At 41.4% G+C, this 20744-nt stretch overlaps 1 protein-coding gene and 1 pseudogene across 2 annotated transcripts in view; one reads left to right on the top strand and one right to left on the bottom strand.

The window, feature by feature from the left end:
* Positions 1 to 20744, bottom strand: part of LOC135702508 (uncharacterized) — a 71588-nt gene that overhangs the window by 8950 nt on the left and 41894 nt on the right. For both annotated transcript variants that reach the window (XM_065223578.1, XM_065223580.1), the window contains exon 2: positions 4390 to 4572. In XM_065223578.1, coding sequence (XP_065079650.1) covers positions 4390 to 4572 — 183 coding nt within the window. The remainder of the gene's footprint in view (positions 1 to 4389; positions 4573 to 20744) is intronic.
* On the top strand, positions 12674 to 19342 carry LOC135702547 (uncharacterized; annotated as a pseudogene).

The raw sequence follows: 20744 nt of genomic DNA, 5'->3' as shown, positions 1-20744 counted from the left end.
TAGCTAATCCCCTTTTTCTACGTTTATCCGTAGGACGAAGAAAATCCAATGGCGTTAGGACGGAATTGAAACTCGTAGAACGAATTTAGAATCGAGAAGCAGTGTTAGATTTTAGACAATATCTCAACAATGTATGACTCTATATCAAATCCAACGGTACGTATGGAAAGGTGAATAAATTTGCAAGTCATCTTTGACAGACATAGGGTTAACTACCCCATTTCCGCCCTATTAAGCACAACCCGCACTTAGTCTTTCTTAATATAACGCAGTTTAGCACCAAACGGAATGTTATTATTACTGATGGCTTCCAAATTTATTTACCTTTCCGTAGATTTGATAAAGAGAAAACAATCGTTGAGATATTGTCCAAAATCTAACACTGCTTCTTGACGCCAAACTCGGCCTACGGATTCTAAACTCGACCTAACGCATTGAAACGCCATTGAAACGCCACTGAATTCACTTCGGCCTATCGGATGAAGATAAAATTTGATTCGGTCGGAGCGCTTCTTTTGTTTTTGGGTATAATGGGTGCAAACCTTTATACCACGCATTCTCATTGACTTCGTTCGGTAGCTTATTAACTGAAGTATCGTACCAAACGCATAATTGACTTGTTAACTCTGAAATCATGGATTTATTTGAAGTTTTCTGCTCGATAGGCCCAAAATGGGCGATTAGGCCGAAGTAGTTCTCTACCCTATTCCATTTTTTGTTTAAACTCGTTCAGAAAAGAGAGATAAAGCGCGGTTTGTGCTTAGTAGGACGGAAATTAGATCAAAAGCCCTACACTGTCGGAGAAACAAAGAGATAGAGAAAGAGACTTAACACCGTTGGAGCGGCAGCTCTCCAGCACAAGAAGAATGAAATGTGCTGCACGATTTAAAATGCTCTTTCACCTCTCTTTGGAAATGAAAGTGCAGTCTCGCAACAGCGTGTGTTTTACTCGCAAAAAATTGAGTAGCACCCGATCCCTGGCTTTAATGTTGGCCTATGGATCTAAGATTGGGCCTAAAAATCTGCTATTTATCAATTTTATCTAGATGAACGCGTCATTGGGACGGTACTAATGGATATTTTTGATTGCTATTGAAAATTTAGACGATTGCTGAATTTATGTATGGGCCCAAATTAGGGGCATTTAGGAAATTTCGAATTATAAATGTGCTATTTAGTTGCCCATTTTTAACTAGTCCGTCAATTTCCGGCAAGCACTTCCAATAATTTGGTATTAAAGTCTGGAACGCGCAAAAATTGGTCAACTTCAAATTTGTGTATTTCTGTTAAAAATGCATTTAAAAAAAAACCTGAAATGCTGCATTTGGTAGTTGAGTGTACATACAATGGTTGCTATGATGAGTTTTCACCGTTTGCTCTCCAGTTTTCAAAATGATGTCCTAGCAAGAGGAGCAGCGTGTCAAAATTTTGCTCGCGCAGCAAAAGAATCTGACGTTCTCACACGCCAAGTTGGCAAAATTTGCTGGATGTGGCCAAATCGACCGTGACAAACGTTTTAAAAGTGATTGAGGAACATCTGTTGACCACCAGGAAGCCTGGACGCGGCGGCAAGAAGGTGGCGGTGAAATATAAGCGGAATCCTAACCTCTCCATCATGGACGTCGCTGGCATGCTTGGCATGCACAGTTGTACACACCAACTGCTCATTTGGTAATGACTTTTCACTCAGATGTTGAAATTTATTTTTCTTTGAAGTAATTGATAGATTAGGCTCATAGTTTACTATAGATATGCGAAGATTATTAAAGCTTAATATTTGAATCAACACTAATCAATTTAACACTTAAATTCCGAGATGTGTAGTGAGCATTTCTCACCTCATTTTTACAACGCAAAAACAAATACAGTTTACTACTAGCATTAAAATCTACTTTTTTTTTACATATCTTTAACAAGCTTACACTCTATTCTATCTACTGCTTCAAAAAGAACTATGTTCCGTCAACTGTGTGCAAAGTTATTAGCAAATGAGCAGTTTGTGACCAAAACTGTGTATGCCAAGCATGGTCACTGGGTTGTCGACGTTTAAGAAGGTGAAGGTGGCGAACCGAGATTGCAAACAAAACACATCGGCAAAACAGCGGTCCCCAAAGCTGTATACGAATCTGCTCACAAAGTTCGAAACTTATGTGAAAGCGGATTTCAAGCAGCTTCCAGGACAGGAGTTTTATACCGCATCAGGAAAAATGAAGGTGGCTGAAATTTTCAAAATTATCAAACTATAGAAGTTCGCGAAAAAAATATCTCGTCTGGCAGGCCATATGAATGTGTGGTCTAAAAAGCTGCATTTTCATTACTACGGGATCCATCAATCAAGAGATCTACGTCATCCAGGAGTGTCTGGAAAAGCGGCTGCTACCATTCCTAATGCAACATAATAGACCTGTGCTGTTCTGGCTGGACTTGGCGAGCTGTCACTATGGGAAAAAGGCAATCGAGTGGTACGATACGAACAACGTGGTTGTGGTACCCAATGACCACAACCCTCCCAACAGCCCAGAACTCCGCCCTATCGAACGGTATTGGGCCTTGGTCAAACGGAATATAAAAAAAAAAACTAATAAATCCATGGAAAACGAGCAGTAGTTTAAATCTAACTGGCGTTCGGCGGCGAATAAGGTCGATGAGACTACTTTGCTAAATTTAATGGAAGTGGTTAAGCGAAAAGGCATGGCAGTTTGGATTTGGCAAACCAAAAAAAAAAAATAAACGAACATTTTTTCCTTTAAATATATGAATTGAACTACCAAAAGAAAAATGAGAAGATTTTTGTAATATGAATTTTGACTGAAAGAAACAATTTTTTGTCGACCAATTTTTGCGCGCTCCAGTCTTTACGTACACGCAAAATGCAGCATATTTGTAGTTCTGTCAAATTTGTTAAAAAAATGTCTACCGGAAATTATAGCATTTGCACAATTTTTTTTTTGCCACCAGTTTTTTGTTTTGTTTTGGTGTTACTCGATGAATGTAGAAAAACATGCAAGAATCTCAAACAATTAGCTCAAGAAATATGAAGCTTTGAATGAGTATATAATCAAAACCATCACAAGCAACAAGAAGACGGCATTGTATATCTTCACGAGGGGTAAGCCAAATGAAAATTTGTATATTATTTTAAGTGTATGTAACGTGGGTAGATCACCTTTTCGTGGTACGTTACGGGATGTAAGATCTACCACCGATTCCTAGTCGTGACTACTTCAAACTAGGGGAACAGAATTTTTCAGTAATCAAAGAAACACATTTTAGTCCTTGTTACTTATTATGCCTTGTTGATAGTGATAAGTCGTTGGGTTGCCTGGACCGAGGATGATCTTGAAACAAGGAAAAAACGAGTTAGTTATTCTTCATCTATGTCATTCCTAATCTTCTATTCGTTGTTCTCTAGTTTGAAGTGGTTAAGACTAGGGTTCTGATGCATGGTCACTATCAGTGTCATTTTTTAATTTTGTTGCTAAGGAACCCAATTTTGACTGACAAAGGGGCGCGCCTTTGGAGGGTGTTTCAACACTCTGAAGCGTATAAATAGCGGGACCTTTTAATTAGAATCGATTCCTTGCGATGAAGGCAAGAATGACAACTGTATCAAAACCGAATACCTCATTATTTCTCAATAGTGATGAAGTAATACAACATGCACTAAACTAAGGACACGGGATATACTACAATAGATCAAATAACTGGTCGCAGTAGTTTTATGTCCCGAACAGAGGAAAAAAAAAGTGTATATAACTCAGCATATTGGGATTACGTCTTTCGGCAACATATTGGATTAAAAAAAAACAAAATCGAAAGCGTTACGAAAAGTGGTCAGGTTTTGGCCACTTAGAACTCTGTCAATAGCGGATGGATTATAATTCTAAACAAGCCAATCGATTGGAATTTTTTCTACAAATCTACAACAGTGACATGTCAGAAAAATTTTCATGTAATATACTAAATGTAATTAAGAAAATAATTTGACATTTATTTTTGTAATAAGTGCTGAATTCGTGCCCCTTGATTGTAATTGAATGATTGTTGATGACCTTTTCCAATGCTAGATGGTGCGTGAAGCAATATTTTTCGGGTCGCCATTGCAATGTATGAAAAAGGCATCATTGGATCATATTGTTAATATGATATATTTGGTAATACCCTAAGCTACAAAATGGAACCAATTTTTTCTATCCGGAAATAGTGCAGAGCGTAAATTTAATCATTATATTCTACTATCAAAGTTACCCACATTATCAAAGATACCTCGTTTTACGGTACATCGTTTATTTATTTAAAAAAAATATATCTTAGTTCCTCCACTACTGGCTCTTTAATCGCTGCACCGAAAACTGCGTCCTCTCAATGATACAAAATAGTGTCACTTACCAGCATTCGTCAAGTACTGGGACATGGATTCGACCTTCTCCTTGGTTTCAAACGACGCCAGCTGCAGGCCAAGCGAACGGCAGTACTGGTAGGCAAGGAAGTAATTCAACTCCGGCGAGTAGGGATTCATCCGGCTTACAAAGTACTGGACGCCATCCAGCTGGATTGTGGTGATACGTTGGCCTGAAAGTAAGCGAAGAGAAAATAGAACAATCAATAATCCATATGTGGGGGAATTTATGTATTCTCGTAAATCCAAGCAGCGTCCAAACTTCTGAGGTAAGTGGGACTGTTGTCGGCAACCGATCCATTCGAACTGCCTGTTGATTTGCTATTCTATTATCGGCAACTCGAAATCAGCAACATTTTGTAGTGTATATGTTCTATTTCAAGAAAAATCTGATAAAATGCGTTTTCTCAGTCGAAAAAATATAATCAGATTGAAGTTGAAAGTCTAAGGAATTGTTTGAACTCATTCCGCGAAGTGTTTTGGTGAGAAAATGCAGTGAAATTAGCGTATACATTGTAGATGCCGAAAACAGTCAATGGGAGCCGAAGCTGTTATTTACCCTAGGTACTGAAATTTTACTGTGGTTCTTGTGGAAGCCGAAAAGCCCACTCGCGGAATAAGTAAATGCATTTCGGTGGTGAAACATAAATATTCGTCGAGCCACGTGGGCCCGTGCGGTCCATTTGTCACTGTTTTTTGTTTGTCGGAAACATACTCCGCTAAGCAGCTTGGTGTTTACATTCTCGAAATTTCAATGCATATGAAACGACATTCACTCCCACGCACACGATTGGACACCCTCTACAGTGGCCCACACAGTTCGTGACTGGAATTTTCCGGAAGGATTAGCAGAGTGGCCGTGATGCGATATTAAATATGTATGTGCAAAATAGTATGCCAACCGCCAATAGGGCGGTTTCATTTGGGGCGGTTTTCAATAGTATTGTTCTCTAGAAATTCCAATAATTGGTTGGGAGTTCACACCATTCAAGCCCACGTGTTTGGTTCAAGGGTTGTTGTCCGAATTAAATTCTGCAGCACACTTTATTATTTATGCAACGGCATACGGGCTGGAGAGATGTAGGACGTGGACTCCATTAGCGTGGTTCCATAATTGTAGTACCGCAATCTGGGGGCAAATTGATGACCGGGGTGAGATTGATCATTATGAGTGGCGGTTTTAGTTGTCACGTAGAAAATTTTCATTGATAGATATTGCGAATCTTAAACCGCAGCTGTCACATTTCTACCGCCAGTATGAAATTGAGCATTGACTAATTTGAAGTATTTTTGCTGGCGATTCTTTGAAGCCTTGTTTGTTTGAAGGCTGAGGTGGAACTTTTTCTTCCTGGAATGAATCCGTTAAACTGAAATTAATCTCTGGAAGCACAATATCAAGAGAGGGAGGTGACTCTATCTACGATGCAGGAAATATTTTGTTTTGGTGTGGTTAGCTGCACACACGCTGAGTAGATACAAAGAAGATTGGTGACGATTCTGAAGATTTCTTGCAAAAAGATGATGGATTTTATCACACGATGGCACTTGGCAACTCCTTTACCAAATCCTTTGACACCCTTGCCACGACCAGTCATGCCTCCTGGTTGTTTACCGTTGAATGGGTGAATCGCAACTAATGCGAAGGCGTGTGTGTCTTTGTTTTAACGGGACTTTAACCGTAAACGGTCATTCGTCCCTGTTTGCTTCAATTAAATTTGGTTGCTTTCAAGAACTCCAGCAGCTTCTGTTCAGTGGGTGGTGATAAAACTTCCTCTATGGTTGTATCTAGATTATAAGTCAAACGTTCGGTACTGTAGGCTCTACAATCTAACAAAAGGTGGGGTATGGACAGTGGGACACCGCATGTGATTTAGTTTGGAGGCTCCTCATTGCCTCGGATACCAGAGTGACCGGGGACCCAACAGAAGGAGACGTGATTAGCTATGGAGGATGTTTCTGCTGACATGAGCCAAGGATGTTTCATGGAACTGGAGTCCATTTCGCGGAGACAGCTCGCTGAATCGCTAAAGATAACAGTTGGATTCTCAGACTGTGGAGGGTTCAAGTTGGAAGCTTTCATGAGGGCATAAGCTTCGGCACTGAAGATGGAACAAGATGTAAAGAGGGAGGAACTAATACTGGTTAATGCGCTAGTGATACCATAGTCAACCTTTCCATTAGAAACGGAACCGTCGGTGTAGATGTGGAAGTAATTATTGTATTTTTCTGAACGGAGATTGTTAAAGTGTTGTTGTATTTTTAACGGGGGATCACCTGCTTTTACTTTTCGGAGAAGAGAGAGATCTATCTTAGGAGGTGGTCGGTTCCAAGGTCTGTTTTTGGTTTTGTGTAACACTGCAACTGGAGGGAGATTTAGTTTGGTAAGGGAGTTGAACAGATCGTTTGCTCTTGCTACTAAGGGGGCTTCTTGACTACCTTTCAGACTTAACCATCGAATAGATTTAGTCACCACGCAGACTGTTATATAATGTTCGAAGGGGAGCTGACCACATTTGGCCATTATAGCGGATATGGGACTAGTGATGAAAACTCCGGAAGCTGATCGGAAAGCCTTGTTGTACAACGGACGTAGCTTTTTGGTTATGATATCGCCACCTATGCTGAAAAAACCTGCACCGTAGAAGATTTTGGGCAGAAGCCAGTCGTTAACTATTTGCATGATGGATGTTCTATGTGCACATGGAATTCTTGTCCCAATCGTCCTAATGACCTGTAGCCGCCGCTCGGTGATTTTCCGAACAACGTCTGCGTGGTGTCTAAAGCTGAGACTCCGGTCAAGGTAAACTCCAAGGATTTTCAGAGTCTGTCCTGCTTCTATTGTGGTCTGGTTTAAGGTAAGTTGGGGTAGTTTGCTATGCTTTTTCCTATTGCTACTAATATGGAGGAGTTGGGATTTTTCAGGGGATATGATGAAACCTCTTTCATCAGCCCATTTGGCAACACTATTGACTGCGGATTGAATCCTTTTTCTGGCTAACGATTTGAAAATATTGAAAGTGATGATGGTAATGTCGTCTGCATAAACCAGTATATGGACATTGGGGGGAATATTATCAAAAAGGGATTGCATACAGATGAGAAAGAGTGTGGGTGCGATTAAAGGGTGATACGGTCAAAATTTGGTCAAGGGAAAACGCGTGTAAATCGGTGAAATCGTTTATTTAAAAAATCAAATTAAATTTCTTTTTCAAGTTCAATTAGTATAAAATTCAGGAAAAATATTCAGTTAGGCTTCCGCTTTTCCAAATCCGAATTGCCGGGCCTTACGCTTGACCCCTGCCATCAGATTTTGTACAGCCACCTTGTCCACCTTCTTCGCCGCAGAAAGCCAGTTTGCCTTGAACTGCTGCTCGCCCTTAGCAGTTTTTTTGGTCTTCTTTAGGTTTCGCTTGACAATAGCCCAGTATTTCTCAATTGGGCGGAGCTCTGGCGTGTTGGGAGGGTTCTTGTCCTTGGGAACCACCTGCACGTTGTTGGCGGCGTACCACTCCATGGCCTTTTTACCGTAATGGCAAGATGCCAAATCCGACCAAAACAGTACGGAACAACCGTGTTTCTTCAGGAAAGGCAGCAGACGTTTATTCAAACACTCTTTCACGTAAATTTCTTGGTTGACAGTCCCGGAAGCTATGAAAATGCTGCTTTTCAAGCCACAGGTACAGATGGCTTGCCAAACCAGATATTTCTTTGCGAACTTTGACAGTTGCATGTGCTTGAAAACATCTGCTACCTTTCCTCTTCCTTTTGCCGTATAAAACTCCTGTCCCGGAAACTGCTTGTAGTCGGCTTTGACGTAGGTTTCGTCGTCCATTACCACGCAGTTAAACTTCGTCAGCATCGTCGTGTACAGCCTCCAGGATCGCGCTTTGGCCGTCGTATTTTGTTTATCATCGCGATTTGGAGTCACTACCTTCTTGTAAGTCGATAGTCCGGCTCGTTTTTTGGCTCGATGCACGGTTGTAGACGATACACCCAGCTTATTTGCGGCATCTCGGAGAGAGAGGTTAGGGTTTCGCTTGAAACTACCGGCAACTCTCTTTGTCGTCTCAGCGGCTTCCGGTTTTCGATTTCCCCCCGATCCAGACTTCCTGGCTGTCGACAAACGTTCCCCAAACACTTTAATTACATTTGTAACGGTTGATTTGGCAACTTTTAGCGATTTTGCCAACTTTGCGTGCGAGTAGCTCGGATTTTCGCGATGCGCGAGCAAAATTTTGATACGCTGCTCTTCTTGCTTGGACGGCATTTTGACAACTGAAGAGTGAATTCCAAAATCAAAATAGGAGCAACATTCTACACACACACACCTTCAAAATGAGGGGTGTTCAGGTTTTTTAAATGCAAAATTGAAAGAAATACGTCAAGTTGATATTGACCAAATTTTGACCGTATCACCCTTTACTGAACCTTGGGGGATACCGTTCTCTTGAGACCTGACCTCAGATCGGTTGTTTCCTATGATGACTCTGAATCTCCTATCGTCAAGAAAACTTTGAACGTTGTGACGCATGCGGCCCTTGATTCCCCATTCTTCGAGTGACTTTAGGATGGGAAAACGCCATGCGATCATAAGCCTTCGACAGATCCAGAGAAACACAGTCACCATGCATACCTCTTTCAAGGTATCCATCAATGAGATCCTCTAGCTCCGTAAGGTAATCATCCGCGGACTTTTCTGGACGGAAAGCAAACTGGCGATTGTCGAGTAAGCCTTGGGACTCCATTTACTCGTCTATTTACCATCTTCTCAAAAACCTTCCCAATACAGTTCAATAGAGTGATAGGCCGGTAGCTGTCTGCATTATTCCTGTCTTTTCCGGGTTTAGGGATGGGAACAACTAGACCTTCTTTCCAGTCAGTGGGAATTTCTCCCTGATCCCATATTTGGTTGAACATAGACAAAAGTATAGTTTTACCGATTAGGGGAAGATTTTTGAGAAGAGGATAGCCTACGTCGTCTGGTCCAGCGGATGAACCACTTACCCTACTCAGAGCCCACGCTAGTTCCTCGAAAGTGAAGTCTTTGTTGTATTCCAGGACAAGATCAGTATCAAAGCATGGTGGAGAAGCCTCAGTGGTTGTTTTATGGGACAAGAACTGTTCAGAAAATATGGAGGAAGATGAGGCCAGGGAAAAGTGATCTGCGAGCTGTTCGGTTATGGTGGATAGGTTATCAGTGATATTATTATTTATACGTATTTTTATTGGGGGTCGACTTTTACTACCACTCAAACGGTTTACTTTATCCCAAAGTTCCTTTGATGTACTTTCTGGATTGATAGCGGAGATAAATTTTTCCCAACTGTCATGTTTGGCCTGACGGATATTATCTCTAGCTGCATTTCTGGCTGTTTTGAATTCTAAATGTGTTACGAAGTTTTTACGATCACCTTTTGTCATTTTCTGGAGGACACGGAGTTTCTTACGACGAAGTTTTATAGCAGCCCGCACTTCAGGGTTCCACCATGGTACCGATTTTTCCCAGGAGAACCACTTGTTCGGGGAATATGATGTTTGGCAATATCAAACAGAGTTTTGACGAACTCCTCCGGAGATGTGGGAGGGTTAGAGGTAAAATGATCGAACACTTCGTTCTGATACTTGTCCCAATCTGCCAATTCATATTTCCATCTAGGACGACAAGTGGTAACAGGAGTAGTTCTATTCAATGGAATGACAATAGGAAGGTGATCGCTACCGCAGCAATCATCGTGCACCTTCCAGGACAGTTGGGAAATGAGATTGTGTGAGGAAATGGACAGATCAAGAGCCAATGATTCACCGGATGAGGGATCAATTCTAGTGTGATGACCATCGTTAAGCAGAGTTAAACCCTGTTCGTCGATGAACTGTTCTAACATAAGTCCTCGGGAATTGTTAGAATTTCCTCCCCAAAGAGTAGAGTGTCCGTTAAAATCACCCATTAAAAGAACAGGTGATGAAATGTTATCCATTATTTTAGTAAGTCGAGATTCAATTCGTTTATTGGATTGCGAAACAGGCGAAATATAAATGGTGACTAGTGTTACTTTGAATGGAAAATCAATTTAAATAGCTATTGCAAGAAGAGAAGAGGAGAGATCGATACGGCGATGAGGGATTTCAGAGTTGATTGCCAATGCTGTACCGGTTCTTTGGGGGTTATCGGGATTTTCTTTGATGTACAAATTGTATCCTTCAATGTAATTTGATGGAATGGTGGATTCAGGGACATTGGTTTCTTGTAGGGCTATTGCTATGGGGTTGTATTGTGAAATGAGAATTTGTAATTCAGAAAGTCTTCCTCGAAGACCCAGTAAATTCCACTGTAAGGCAAGAGTTAGGGGAGAAGATTGTATTGGGGAATTTGACTAGCGGTTGATTGTTGTGGTGTATTGGCCATTGTGAGGTTGAGTACGGAGTGGGTCCAGAAGAAGAGTAAGGGTAGGGTTGGGGGGTAGTGTAGAGTAGGGGGGTTGGGCAGGGTAGGGGGGTTGAGTAAAGCCATTGTTGGGGTTAACATTGTTTGGTTCGGGTGTTTTCTTCGTATTGGGGGGTTGGATTTCCGTGGTGTAGTGCCGTTTATGGACCTTGGGAACGTTTGACTTAACATCACTATCACCTACCTGAGAGGAAGTTCCACTCGCCTTGCCAGAAGCCGCTGCAGCCTGGATGCTCGAGTCAGTTTCCATTTCTGTTCCGGATTCAGTTCCGTCCTGCTTGGATTGTCGCTTGGCCCGTTTCTTATCCTTCTTGTCCTTCTGTTTCTTTTCCAGTTCTTCGATCCTTGTGGTCAGCTTGGCGATGGTGTCCGTTAGTTGTTTGATGAGGTCGTCCTTCTCCTTGATCTGCTGGAATTCTGGCGTAAGACGCTGTTGGAGTTTACTGACAGCCGCATATGAACCGCCGCCAGCCTTGATTTGCTTAACTGCTTCGTCATAGGAGATTCCTTTGGTGAAACGCAGTCTCACAATCTCCTTCTCCATCACGTAGGTGGGACAGATTCGATTGGCTGGGCCATGTTGACCTTGGCAGTGAAAGCAGAATGGCGTTGCCTTGCATTCATCGTCAAGGTTGTGAACTTCCGAGCAGTTCCTGCCTTTAGCTACTCCCTTACAACGGAACTTCGTGTGTGTAGCATTTGTAGCAGATCATCGGGTCCGGTATGTAAATCCGTGTCTTGATCCGTAGCGCCCCGACTTTGAGGTAGTCCGGCACTGTTGTTCCATTGAGCGTCAGAATGACCGTTGGAGTATTCATTCGTTTGCCCTCTTGCATCCGAGTGATCCGCTTAACACCTTCCTTAGCCATCCATTTGAGCAGCTCGTCTTCGGGTTCGTCTTGGATTTCGCGACACGAAATAACGCATCGCCGCTTGTTCAAGATGGGGTGGAGAACCACTTAGTCGCCTGCCTTCATTCCATTCGCTTCCGTTGTCGTACCTTCGATTTCACCAACCAGATCCTTCATCGATTTCCCCACGATGAAAGGGCTGAGCTTCTTATCGGCTTCCACCGCCTGCAGCGAGAGAATCTGCAGCTGGCCGATACCGACACCGCGCATCCAATCCGGAACCGTAGGTTTGCCATAGTCCGGTCCAGGCGACACTCCAGGGTCCCATCCCGAATTTCTAGCCATTCTTAAGCTGGTTCACTAACAGTCACTGTTTTTCTGATTTATTCACTAAACAGTTTACTAAAAAGTTTCCGATAAACTCAGCAGCAAAAAAACCGCCGCCGAAAAAGTCTTTCACACGCACGCTTTACGAACGGAAACAAAAATCAAAAGCCCGCTTGAAAATTCAATCGGGAAAAATTTGCGTCCGCACTCCGCAGTTGAATCTGATCCTAATGCGAAGGCGCAGTTAGCTACCTGTTATATACACTCATAAAATAAATCACATAACTAGTGGAAAATATCCATGTGAATTTCACATAACTTTCATTTGATCCCATAATTGGAAATTGCACCACTAAATCACATGAACTCTATGTGTCCAATGAAATCTATATGATTTCTCATGTAGAATTTTTTTTATGCTATGTGAAATTCAGATAAAAACCATTATTTTAGTTTTGAAAAAATATTATGTGCGTTCCTAATCGAAACTAAGTGAAAACTTTTTTCAGTGTAGACAACCAGCTCTGCCGGTACCATATTTTCTCGCTTCCTATTGGCTATACACAGTAACCAATGAGAAGTGAGAAAATATGGTACCGGTAGAGCTGGTTGTCTATCTAAAAGGTAGCTAACTGCGCGTTCGCATTAGTTGCGATGCTTCAGTTCAACGGCAAACAACCAGGAGGCATGACTGGTCGTGGCAAGGGTGGCAAGGATTTGGAAAAGGAGTCGCCATCATTATCACCAACAACCAAGTAACAAAACGGCCCTTTTCAGGGCCACCAAGTTCATTTAAGAAAAGAATTTTTAAAGAGTAGAATTTTTAAAGAATTACAAAAATAGTTTTCACCATTAAGTCAAGGCTATTTTTTCTCATTGATGGCGCTGTCGAAGGGCACGCAATTGCCTTTTTGACTGCGTTGGATTTAAAGTACAAGGTGTTCAACTATGTAATTAAGTAATTGAAAATGAAAATTAAGTATTTCATGTAATTAAATTTAATTTCGTGTAATCAAAGCAGTGTCAGTGTAATTACTGTAATTAAAACACGTACTTCGATTTGATTACGTAATTAATGTTAATAAAAATGTATTTTCTGTAATTAATGTAATTAAAGTTACACAAATGTAATTTAAAACGTACCCTAATTCTTATTCACGAACTATTTATAAAAAAATTAAGGAAACCCTCAACACATAATTGAATGAATCAATTTATTCAAAAACTCTTTTAATCTCCCCGAAATACGCCCATATATGTTTTACTGAACTACAAACATAAATTTCTTGAAGCACCAAGCTAGAGTTGGATCATCATGGCATAAAGTTAGACTCTAAGAACCCCAAAAAATCAAACTTTCGCCTTTGCTGGGGGTCCAAATTTTTTTCATGATGACACGCAGAAAAAACTATCATCGAAATAAAAATATTTGAGGTAAATATAAACGTAAACTCAGTTTGTTCTGGCCACAAAAATAAACTAGGTTGATACAAACGTATTTTAAGTTAGAAGTTACGTGATATGGTATAAAACTACAAGGGACAGGCCTATGGGGTTGTACGCAATGGTGACGTAGGACTACATGATCTTATATAATACATTTGTAATGTGGCTGTATCGGCCTTTTGTAGTACATTTTATACAACCATATTTCCCATTGAAGTTTATTACTCCTTTGATGAATGATCTGGCTACCCCGTCCCATATGAAGGAACGAATGTTAACCGTTATTTTGTATCCATTTATGGCGATTCCGGGTTCCAACAGCGGAACGAGTTTGTCAATAAAGGGATTTAATAATTCATTATTATGTTTCGGTTTTCCAGTGCCATAGAATATTCCTACGACGATTGGCTGAATGCTAGTAAACTCGTGGATATTGCATAAGATTGGCCAGAAACTCTTCGTTGTGCTTTTGTAGATGGGTAAACCGTTGATGTTCACATTAACCGAGTATTGAGTTCATCTATGACTGATTTCAACGCTAACTGTGAAATTTGATGATCAGTTGACCACTTTCGAATAGCGACACCCTCATAAGTGCTACGGAGTTGGAGGGTTGGGTAGGGTATTCGGTTAGGATTCACCGCAAGTTGTCGATGCAACCAAAAGTATGTATTGTTTATTTGTTGTTCATTTAATCTCTCGATAGCCGGCTATCGAAAGAATATATTCATTTTGTTTACTCCGTATAGGGATGCAGCTTGATAAAGCAGAGAAAGCAATAACTCCTAATTATTTCATGTTTGCATTAACAAACCAAGCTTCCACGAAGACTGCACATTCTTAAAAGCTTACAAGCAGTAATTTCCAACAAAAACCGAAATTAGCTCCCTCTCAAGCAACCCTATTAAACAAGTCATAAGGAAGCGCAAATTATGCGCTCCATGTTGTGCCACTGCAGCTTTGCATCTTTCATCCCTTTTTTCTCCCGTTTTTATTTTGCATACTTAATGTCACTTTATCAGCACTTTTGATTTATTTTCGCTTAGGTGAGCATCCAGCAACTTTTTATTTTATTATTATTTCACTGCTGCAGCAGTTTTTTATGCAAAAGAGCTTCTCTCAACGCCACCTACTCCGATAACGAGTTTTTCTTTGAGGTTCATGCTGAAAGTTTTCCCTCAACCCCCTCAAGCCGACGATGTCGTTGGAGATGATGTTTTCTTTTGGTTAGGATACCGCTCGCAGTTTTTAGTACATTCGAAAGCAAAGTTGGAGCTCATGTGGAAGGTGCACATGCATGTATGTTGCTCCAATGGTTAAACGGATAATTAAGCAAGATTTTATGGTACCTTGCGAGTTGTGATGATGATGATGATGGAGATGCTCTTAGAAGGTGCGACGTGCCACACATCCGTTTTAACAGCGCGAGAGTAATCCTCGTCCAAATTGACTTTGACACATTGTGTGGTTCCCGTCCGGTCCAGAAGAGGGGTGGTAACGGGGGCAGCCTCGTTTCCGGAAGCTGTGATCACTGCACAGTGAGATGATGCGGTTTCACGGTACAGTTGATGATGGAACGAGTTTTGCCCTTTGGGTTGTAAATAATTGCATTTTGTTTGTGCGCTGCATTTCTGTTTGCGACGTCCATGGTCGGTCGGTGTAAAGGCGAATTTGAATAGCGCAGAGGTCAGTGTGAATACAGGACGGATGAGCGTAAGAGATGTAGGTGGTTTCTGTGCAGCACCGGGAGGGATACGTGAATATTGCTGAATGGAAATTAGAGGTTCTGTAAAGAAGACGAACGATATTGATGCTCGGAGTACAGTGTACACTCTGTTGGAGCATGGTTGGGTGTTTCGGTAAACGGATGACAAATGTAGCGCTGCAGGGTGCTTTAAAACTCGTGCATCATATTGGAGGGTGGATCTTAAATATTGGATATTTTATGATCAAATCCGAGGGGTGTGAGAAAGTCTTTAAAATGAGACGAATTTTCCAAAGCGAACTGTGATCGTGAATTAGTTAGCCAAATAGCAAATATTATAAATTAACAATATGGCCCACTTCCCGAATTTCCATATGCTTCTGAAAAGACGACCAATACCAGTTAAATTGGCTCACTACTTGGGAGCCTATTGGTCCCAAGCAAATCGATTAACGTGCCCCAACTCTAAGACCAGAAGGTCCCGAAGAAATGTGATCCTGGGATCTTTGATCCCAAGCTAATCGATGCACCCCTCGAAACATAGGAAAATCCACGAACCCCTTATTTTATCCGTCAAACTTGCATAGCGAATCATAACAAACATAGTGTAGTACTAGAATTTCGACTAGAATGGGGTACGTTAATCGATTTGCTTGGGACCAGTAGACTGGTCAAGTGTAAGCCAATTTAAAATCGTTAGTTTCCACCGGTTGTTCCAAGCCCTGTGCTATAACCGACCTGTCCTCTGACCACCTACCGGTGGTTTTCTAATTGGATCAAGCCATCAAGCAACGCAAACAGTATCGGAAGCGCAACTATCATCGGGCTAAATGGCCGCGATTCCAACGGTTCGTGGAAGATCGTGTGGACGAGGAAACCTCACTGGTGATAACGGAGGATATCGACAGGGTGCTGCACGCATTTTCCCTCAACATCGACAATGCGGAAAACCGATTCATCCCGACAACGCTTGTGACGAGTAAGTTTACAATATTGGACGAAGAAACCAAACGCATAATCTTCTTCTTCTGCGTCTTCTTTCCTTTATTTAACGTCGGTCTCTGTTCCGCAATCTAGTGCCAATCACCGACGGACATCGATTGCCATCCATTAACTGCAATCGAATGTGCAGGAAGGCAGCTTCCACACTTGCGTAGGATATTGCACCCATTCACAACACACATGGGCCGGGACCAACGGCTTTACTTCCCTTCCGAAGGAAGACGTGACCAGAGATTTTCATGCCTCTGAAAAATCCCACCGACCTCGGCTGGGATTGAACTCAGACCCATTGGGGTGTTAGAAAGCTGTCACGCTTACCACAACACCACCGGCGCCGGCCCAAACGCATAATGCCCTTTTAAGGCCGGCGCACAATGGATATGTTTTCTGGTTTTTTGACAGTTAACCAACCGACAAACCGACATGAATGTCCATAGCAAAAACAATAAAATTTCTGACCAAAGCACACTACTGACATCTGGCTCCGTGTTTGCGAGAAATATTTAAGTAAGGCATGAACCTGCATGCAAAAGTTATGAATTGGTTCGTGTCTGATCTATTCTGGACAAATTATGTTTATCTAGATCAAAAAATCCTATGGTTTTGACAGTTCGGATCACTGTACATTTAAAACGGCCGTTTACGATTTTCGGGCATAAGTCAGAATTAAGTGTAATGTCGGTTTGTCGGTGGTTAACCCATGAATTATCTGTCAAAAAACCCGCAAACTTATGCATTGTGCGCCAGCTTTTAGAAATTATATCAGGCGTCAGTTTCAAAGAACACAAAATCAAGCTAGGAAAGCTCTTTTAAAAAAAAAAACTTATCAATATTGTCTGTTTCATTGATAACAAAACGCGACGCTCACTTTTTGACAGTTTTAGAAACGTCGCATGAAAATGCGCACGAGTTTTTATCTTTGTGTTAGTGAAACGTCATATTCCAACAACTCAGTGCCAACATTTCAAAGGGGCGTAATTGCATTTGTAAACAATGACTTTCGTCTTCGATTTCTCGCGAATGAAAGCTCACTCATGAAAATGAATGACACCAGCAGGTATAGGAATGTTTAGTATTGGTAATTTGGAGAGGTGGGCTTTGATTTGCGAGAAATCGACGGCTAAAGCCATTGTTTACAAAAGCATTTACGCCCCTTTGAAATCTTGGCACTGAACTGATTGATAAATAAACAGAAGGTTTTTTTCTCCTAACGTAAACTCGAAAGAACCCATTAATGGATAAAATTACAGCAATTAAAAAAGTGGCTTTGCTCATAAAATAAACAAAATTTTACCAATTCAATGAGTAGCTGTTACTCGTAAAATGTACAGGTAACAGTTATTCATAAATTGGTAAAAGGCACTCATTAAAAGGGTATAACATAAAACATTTTTAATGAGTTAAACCTCTTTTCATAAATGGGTGAAAATTTTCTAGTTATGGGTTCTTTGGAGTTAGTGTGTTTGTTTTCATTCGTATTTATGGATATATTTTTTTTGTTAGTCGGTTACAGTTACTGCAGTATAAACCTGGAGCTGGATGCTTCCGATGCCGATTATGCAGCTGAGTTCCTTGACGAAGACGATCCTATTGGGAACATTGATAAATTTCCGGACTACGACGAGACAGAACCTGCAGAACCTGAGCAAGAGCCGGAAGCTGACCATCCTTCAAGTGTTTTGCCAGTACAGAAACGTAAACGATTGGAGGAAGCTACGTTTCATTTCATGATTTCCTGCTACAAGAAGGATTTTCGAGGACAACATCACGACAAAGGTAAAGTGGATGTGAAGGTGATTACCAGGGAATGTCATGTTTTTGGCAATTCACCCGAGGAGGTGTTGGAGCAAATTTGGGAGGCTATTAGGAGTCACTTTCGCCGGGAGGTAACTGTTTATGATGACCAAAGTTTGAAACGAGTTAAATGGACTGAAGGAGCGGATCCTGAGTTTAAAGACATGGATAAATTTGAGCTGTTCAAGGACCTTCAACGTAAACGCACGTATCGAACTGAGTAGTGCGAATTCAGCCGATTTTATTTTTCAAGTGAGCTAGAAAACATCCTGAAAATCTTCCGAAGTTTCAAATTGTTTTGCTAAACAGCTCACGAAATTGTATATACATGCTGTCAAATGAACTCTTGGCTCCTCTTCCTCTGCTCCAGAAATAACGTATACATGGTGATGGGAGTGCACCTGCCCACAAAGCTCACATGACTCTTATAAAGTTTGATTACATTCTTGTTTCAGCAACCCAGTTTTGGCATTATTAATATCAAATAAAAACATTTTTTCGAGCATCACGCTCGATGATTTACATTATCCGCCTACTAAGGTTGATGTTTCAACAGTTTCATAATTATAATTCTTAATTTGTTTTCAGTAGGTGGCAATACCTTTACTTGTGGTAACTTCCTACGTGACTTCTGAGCAAGAGTGACAAGCATTTGGAGTTAGTTCGCAGCACTCAGATATCGAGTATCTGATTTGCAGGAAAAACCGGATGTAATGATAAGATGGAGAAGCAAGGTTATTGATGTTTACCTTCATGTGTATTCGTTGGCGGTGGCAAATCAAAAACAGTACGATCTAGTGAAGAAACTAGAAGCCCCAGATGACCCGGACAGAGCAGGAGCATGCAGTAACAAATCATTTCAAGGGTTAATAAACGAGCTAAAGAGAATGCATCCAGAAGTATCAGCAGATTCATTCGTGTGGAACAACTGGGCGGAACATGTGGAAGCAGCACCGGGATACAGACGTGACGATGTGAAGCTGAATCCGCCAGACGACATTCAATCGCACTTGAGACCTGCACCGAATGATGATTCGGCAATTCTGGAAGAAAACCGTCAAGGACTATTTTTCGCTAAAACTATAATTCGTGCCATGGAAGTTCACATTCAAGAGCTCAGAGAACAGTATGTACACCTATCAGCCGCAGCCAAAACAATTGAAGAACGGGTATCGGGAATGGAAATACAGCTTAAAAGCTACAACGAAATGCTGACTTGAATGCAACGTTCGCTTGCACCTGTGGAAAACGAGCTCAGTCGAGCACTGGCGAACTCTGTAACAGACGCAGAAGATGTTGATCATATGTGTAGAAAGATAAAATGGCATTCGAAAGAACCGGATGTGATTGTCATGTTTGTTATGTTGATGTTGTAAAATAAAAGCTGTTGATACAAATTTCATTTATTTCGTGTATCTGTGATAGAAATAACTAGAATGATGTCCTACAGAGAGTCCTTCCTCAGATCACATCTTTTGATTCGAGTTCCTCACAAAAATCGAAGTCTTCAATAGGTTGATTCAGCCCAACTTTAGGGTCAAATTTTCCTCCTTCTTTATAACCACACTTTCTCATGATTTTTGTGCAGTCATAATTTTTGAAGCTGAGTAAAGCATCGCCCACAACTGTCTTGAGGTCTTTAGAACTGTTTTCTTCGTAGTGCCGTCGTAAGTATCGCTTGATAATTCCAAAAACAATTTCAATGGGGTTGTAGAAGAGACAAGTCGGAGGCAAAAATATTGGAACAATGCCGATAGACCTTAGGTACATAACAATGTGTCTATCGCCATGTATTCGAGCTCCGTCTATTATCCAGACCGAATAGAAACCCGGGTATGTCTCTACATTACCAGATTCAAGGGCAAACGTACGACAACACTCGAAAAATTTCTTCCGTGTAAATGTCCCTTTCGTCATGAATGAATCAAGAAGGCCACCTTGCCCTAGAAAACAAAGAGCTGAAACTCTCGGACGGCGACGAAATTCGACACGGAAAATTAGCTTTTTTCCCAACAAACCCATATCCCCTATTGCGTAGCATATCGCGGCTATCAAAAGCTACTTCATCCAGAAAAACTAAATTAGGTAAATCCCACTGAAATGATAACTCCTCGCAATATTTTGAGATATCAGCATTACGGATCTGCATGGTGCGACGTTCCAGTTTCTTCCAGCTCATACCCTCCGCGTGCAGGATCCTTACTATCGAAGATCTACTAATTGATGTTCCGAATCTATGAAAAAACTCGTTTCTGTGCCTCATCGAGAAACAAGGTTGGTTCGGTCATATACAACTTTACAAGCCACTGTCGTTTTGCCACCCCAAACTTTCTGTATACCAATTTCCGTTCCTTTTCCGAAAGGACGCCGTTTTTCTTGTACGTATTTTTTTTTTTTCCTTTGGTTTGTTTTTTCCGTCGATCTTGTTTTCCGTGCTGAGCACCAATGCTACCGACGTGCCAGGAAGGCAGCTCCCACACCTGGACCCTACCTATCGACCCATCAACTCATGAACCGGGGACCAACGGCTTTACTTCCCATCCGAAGGAAGGCGTGATCAGAGATGTTATGCCTCAGAACATCCCGGCGGCGCCGACTGGGATTGAACCCAGGCCTGCTGGGGTGAGAGGTAATCACGCTTACCACTACACCACCGGCGCCGTTTCTTGTACGATGTAATCCAGGCACTTATTGTAGATTTGCTTTTACCGTAAAATTCGCAGAGTCGTTGTCTTGATAGTCCCAGAAAAAAGAATCCATAAATGCAATGATATTTAG

Source organism: Ochlerotatus camptorhynchus, unplaced genomic scaffold, assembly GCF_037179485.1.
Source record: "Ochlerotatus camptorhynchus isolate MF236.1 unplaced genomic scaffold, CSIRO-AGI_Acam_v1.1 ptg000193l, whole genome shotgun sequence".
Lineage (NCBI taxonomy): Eukaryota > Metazoa > Arthropoda > Insecta > Diptera > Culicidae > Ochlerotatus > Ochlerotatus camptorhynchus.
The sequence above is the reverse complement of the archived record's forward strand: the minus strand, read 5'-3'. Positions and strand labels throughout refer to the sequence as shown.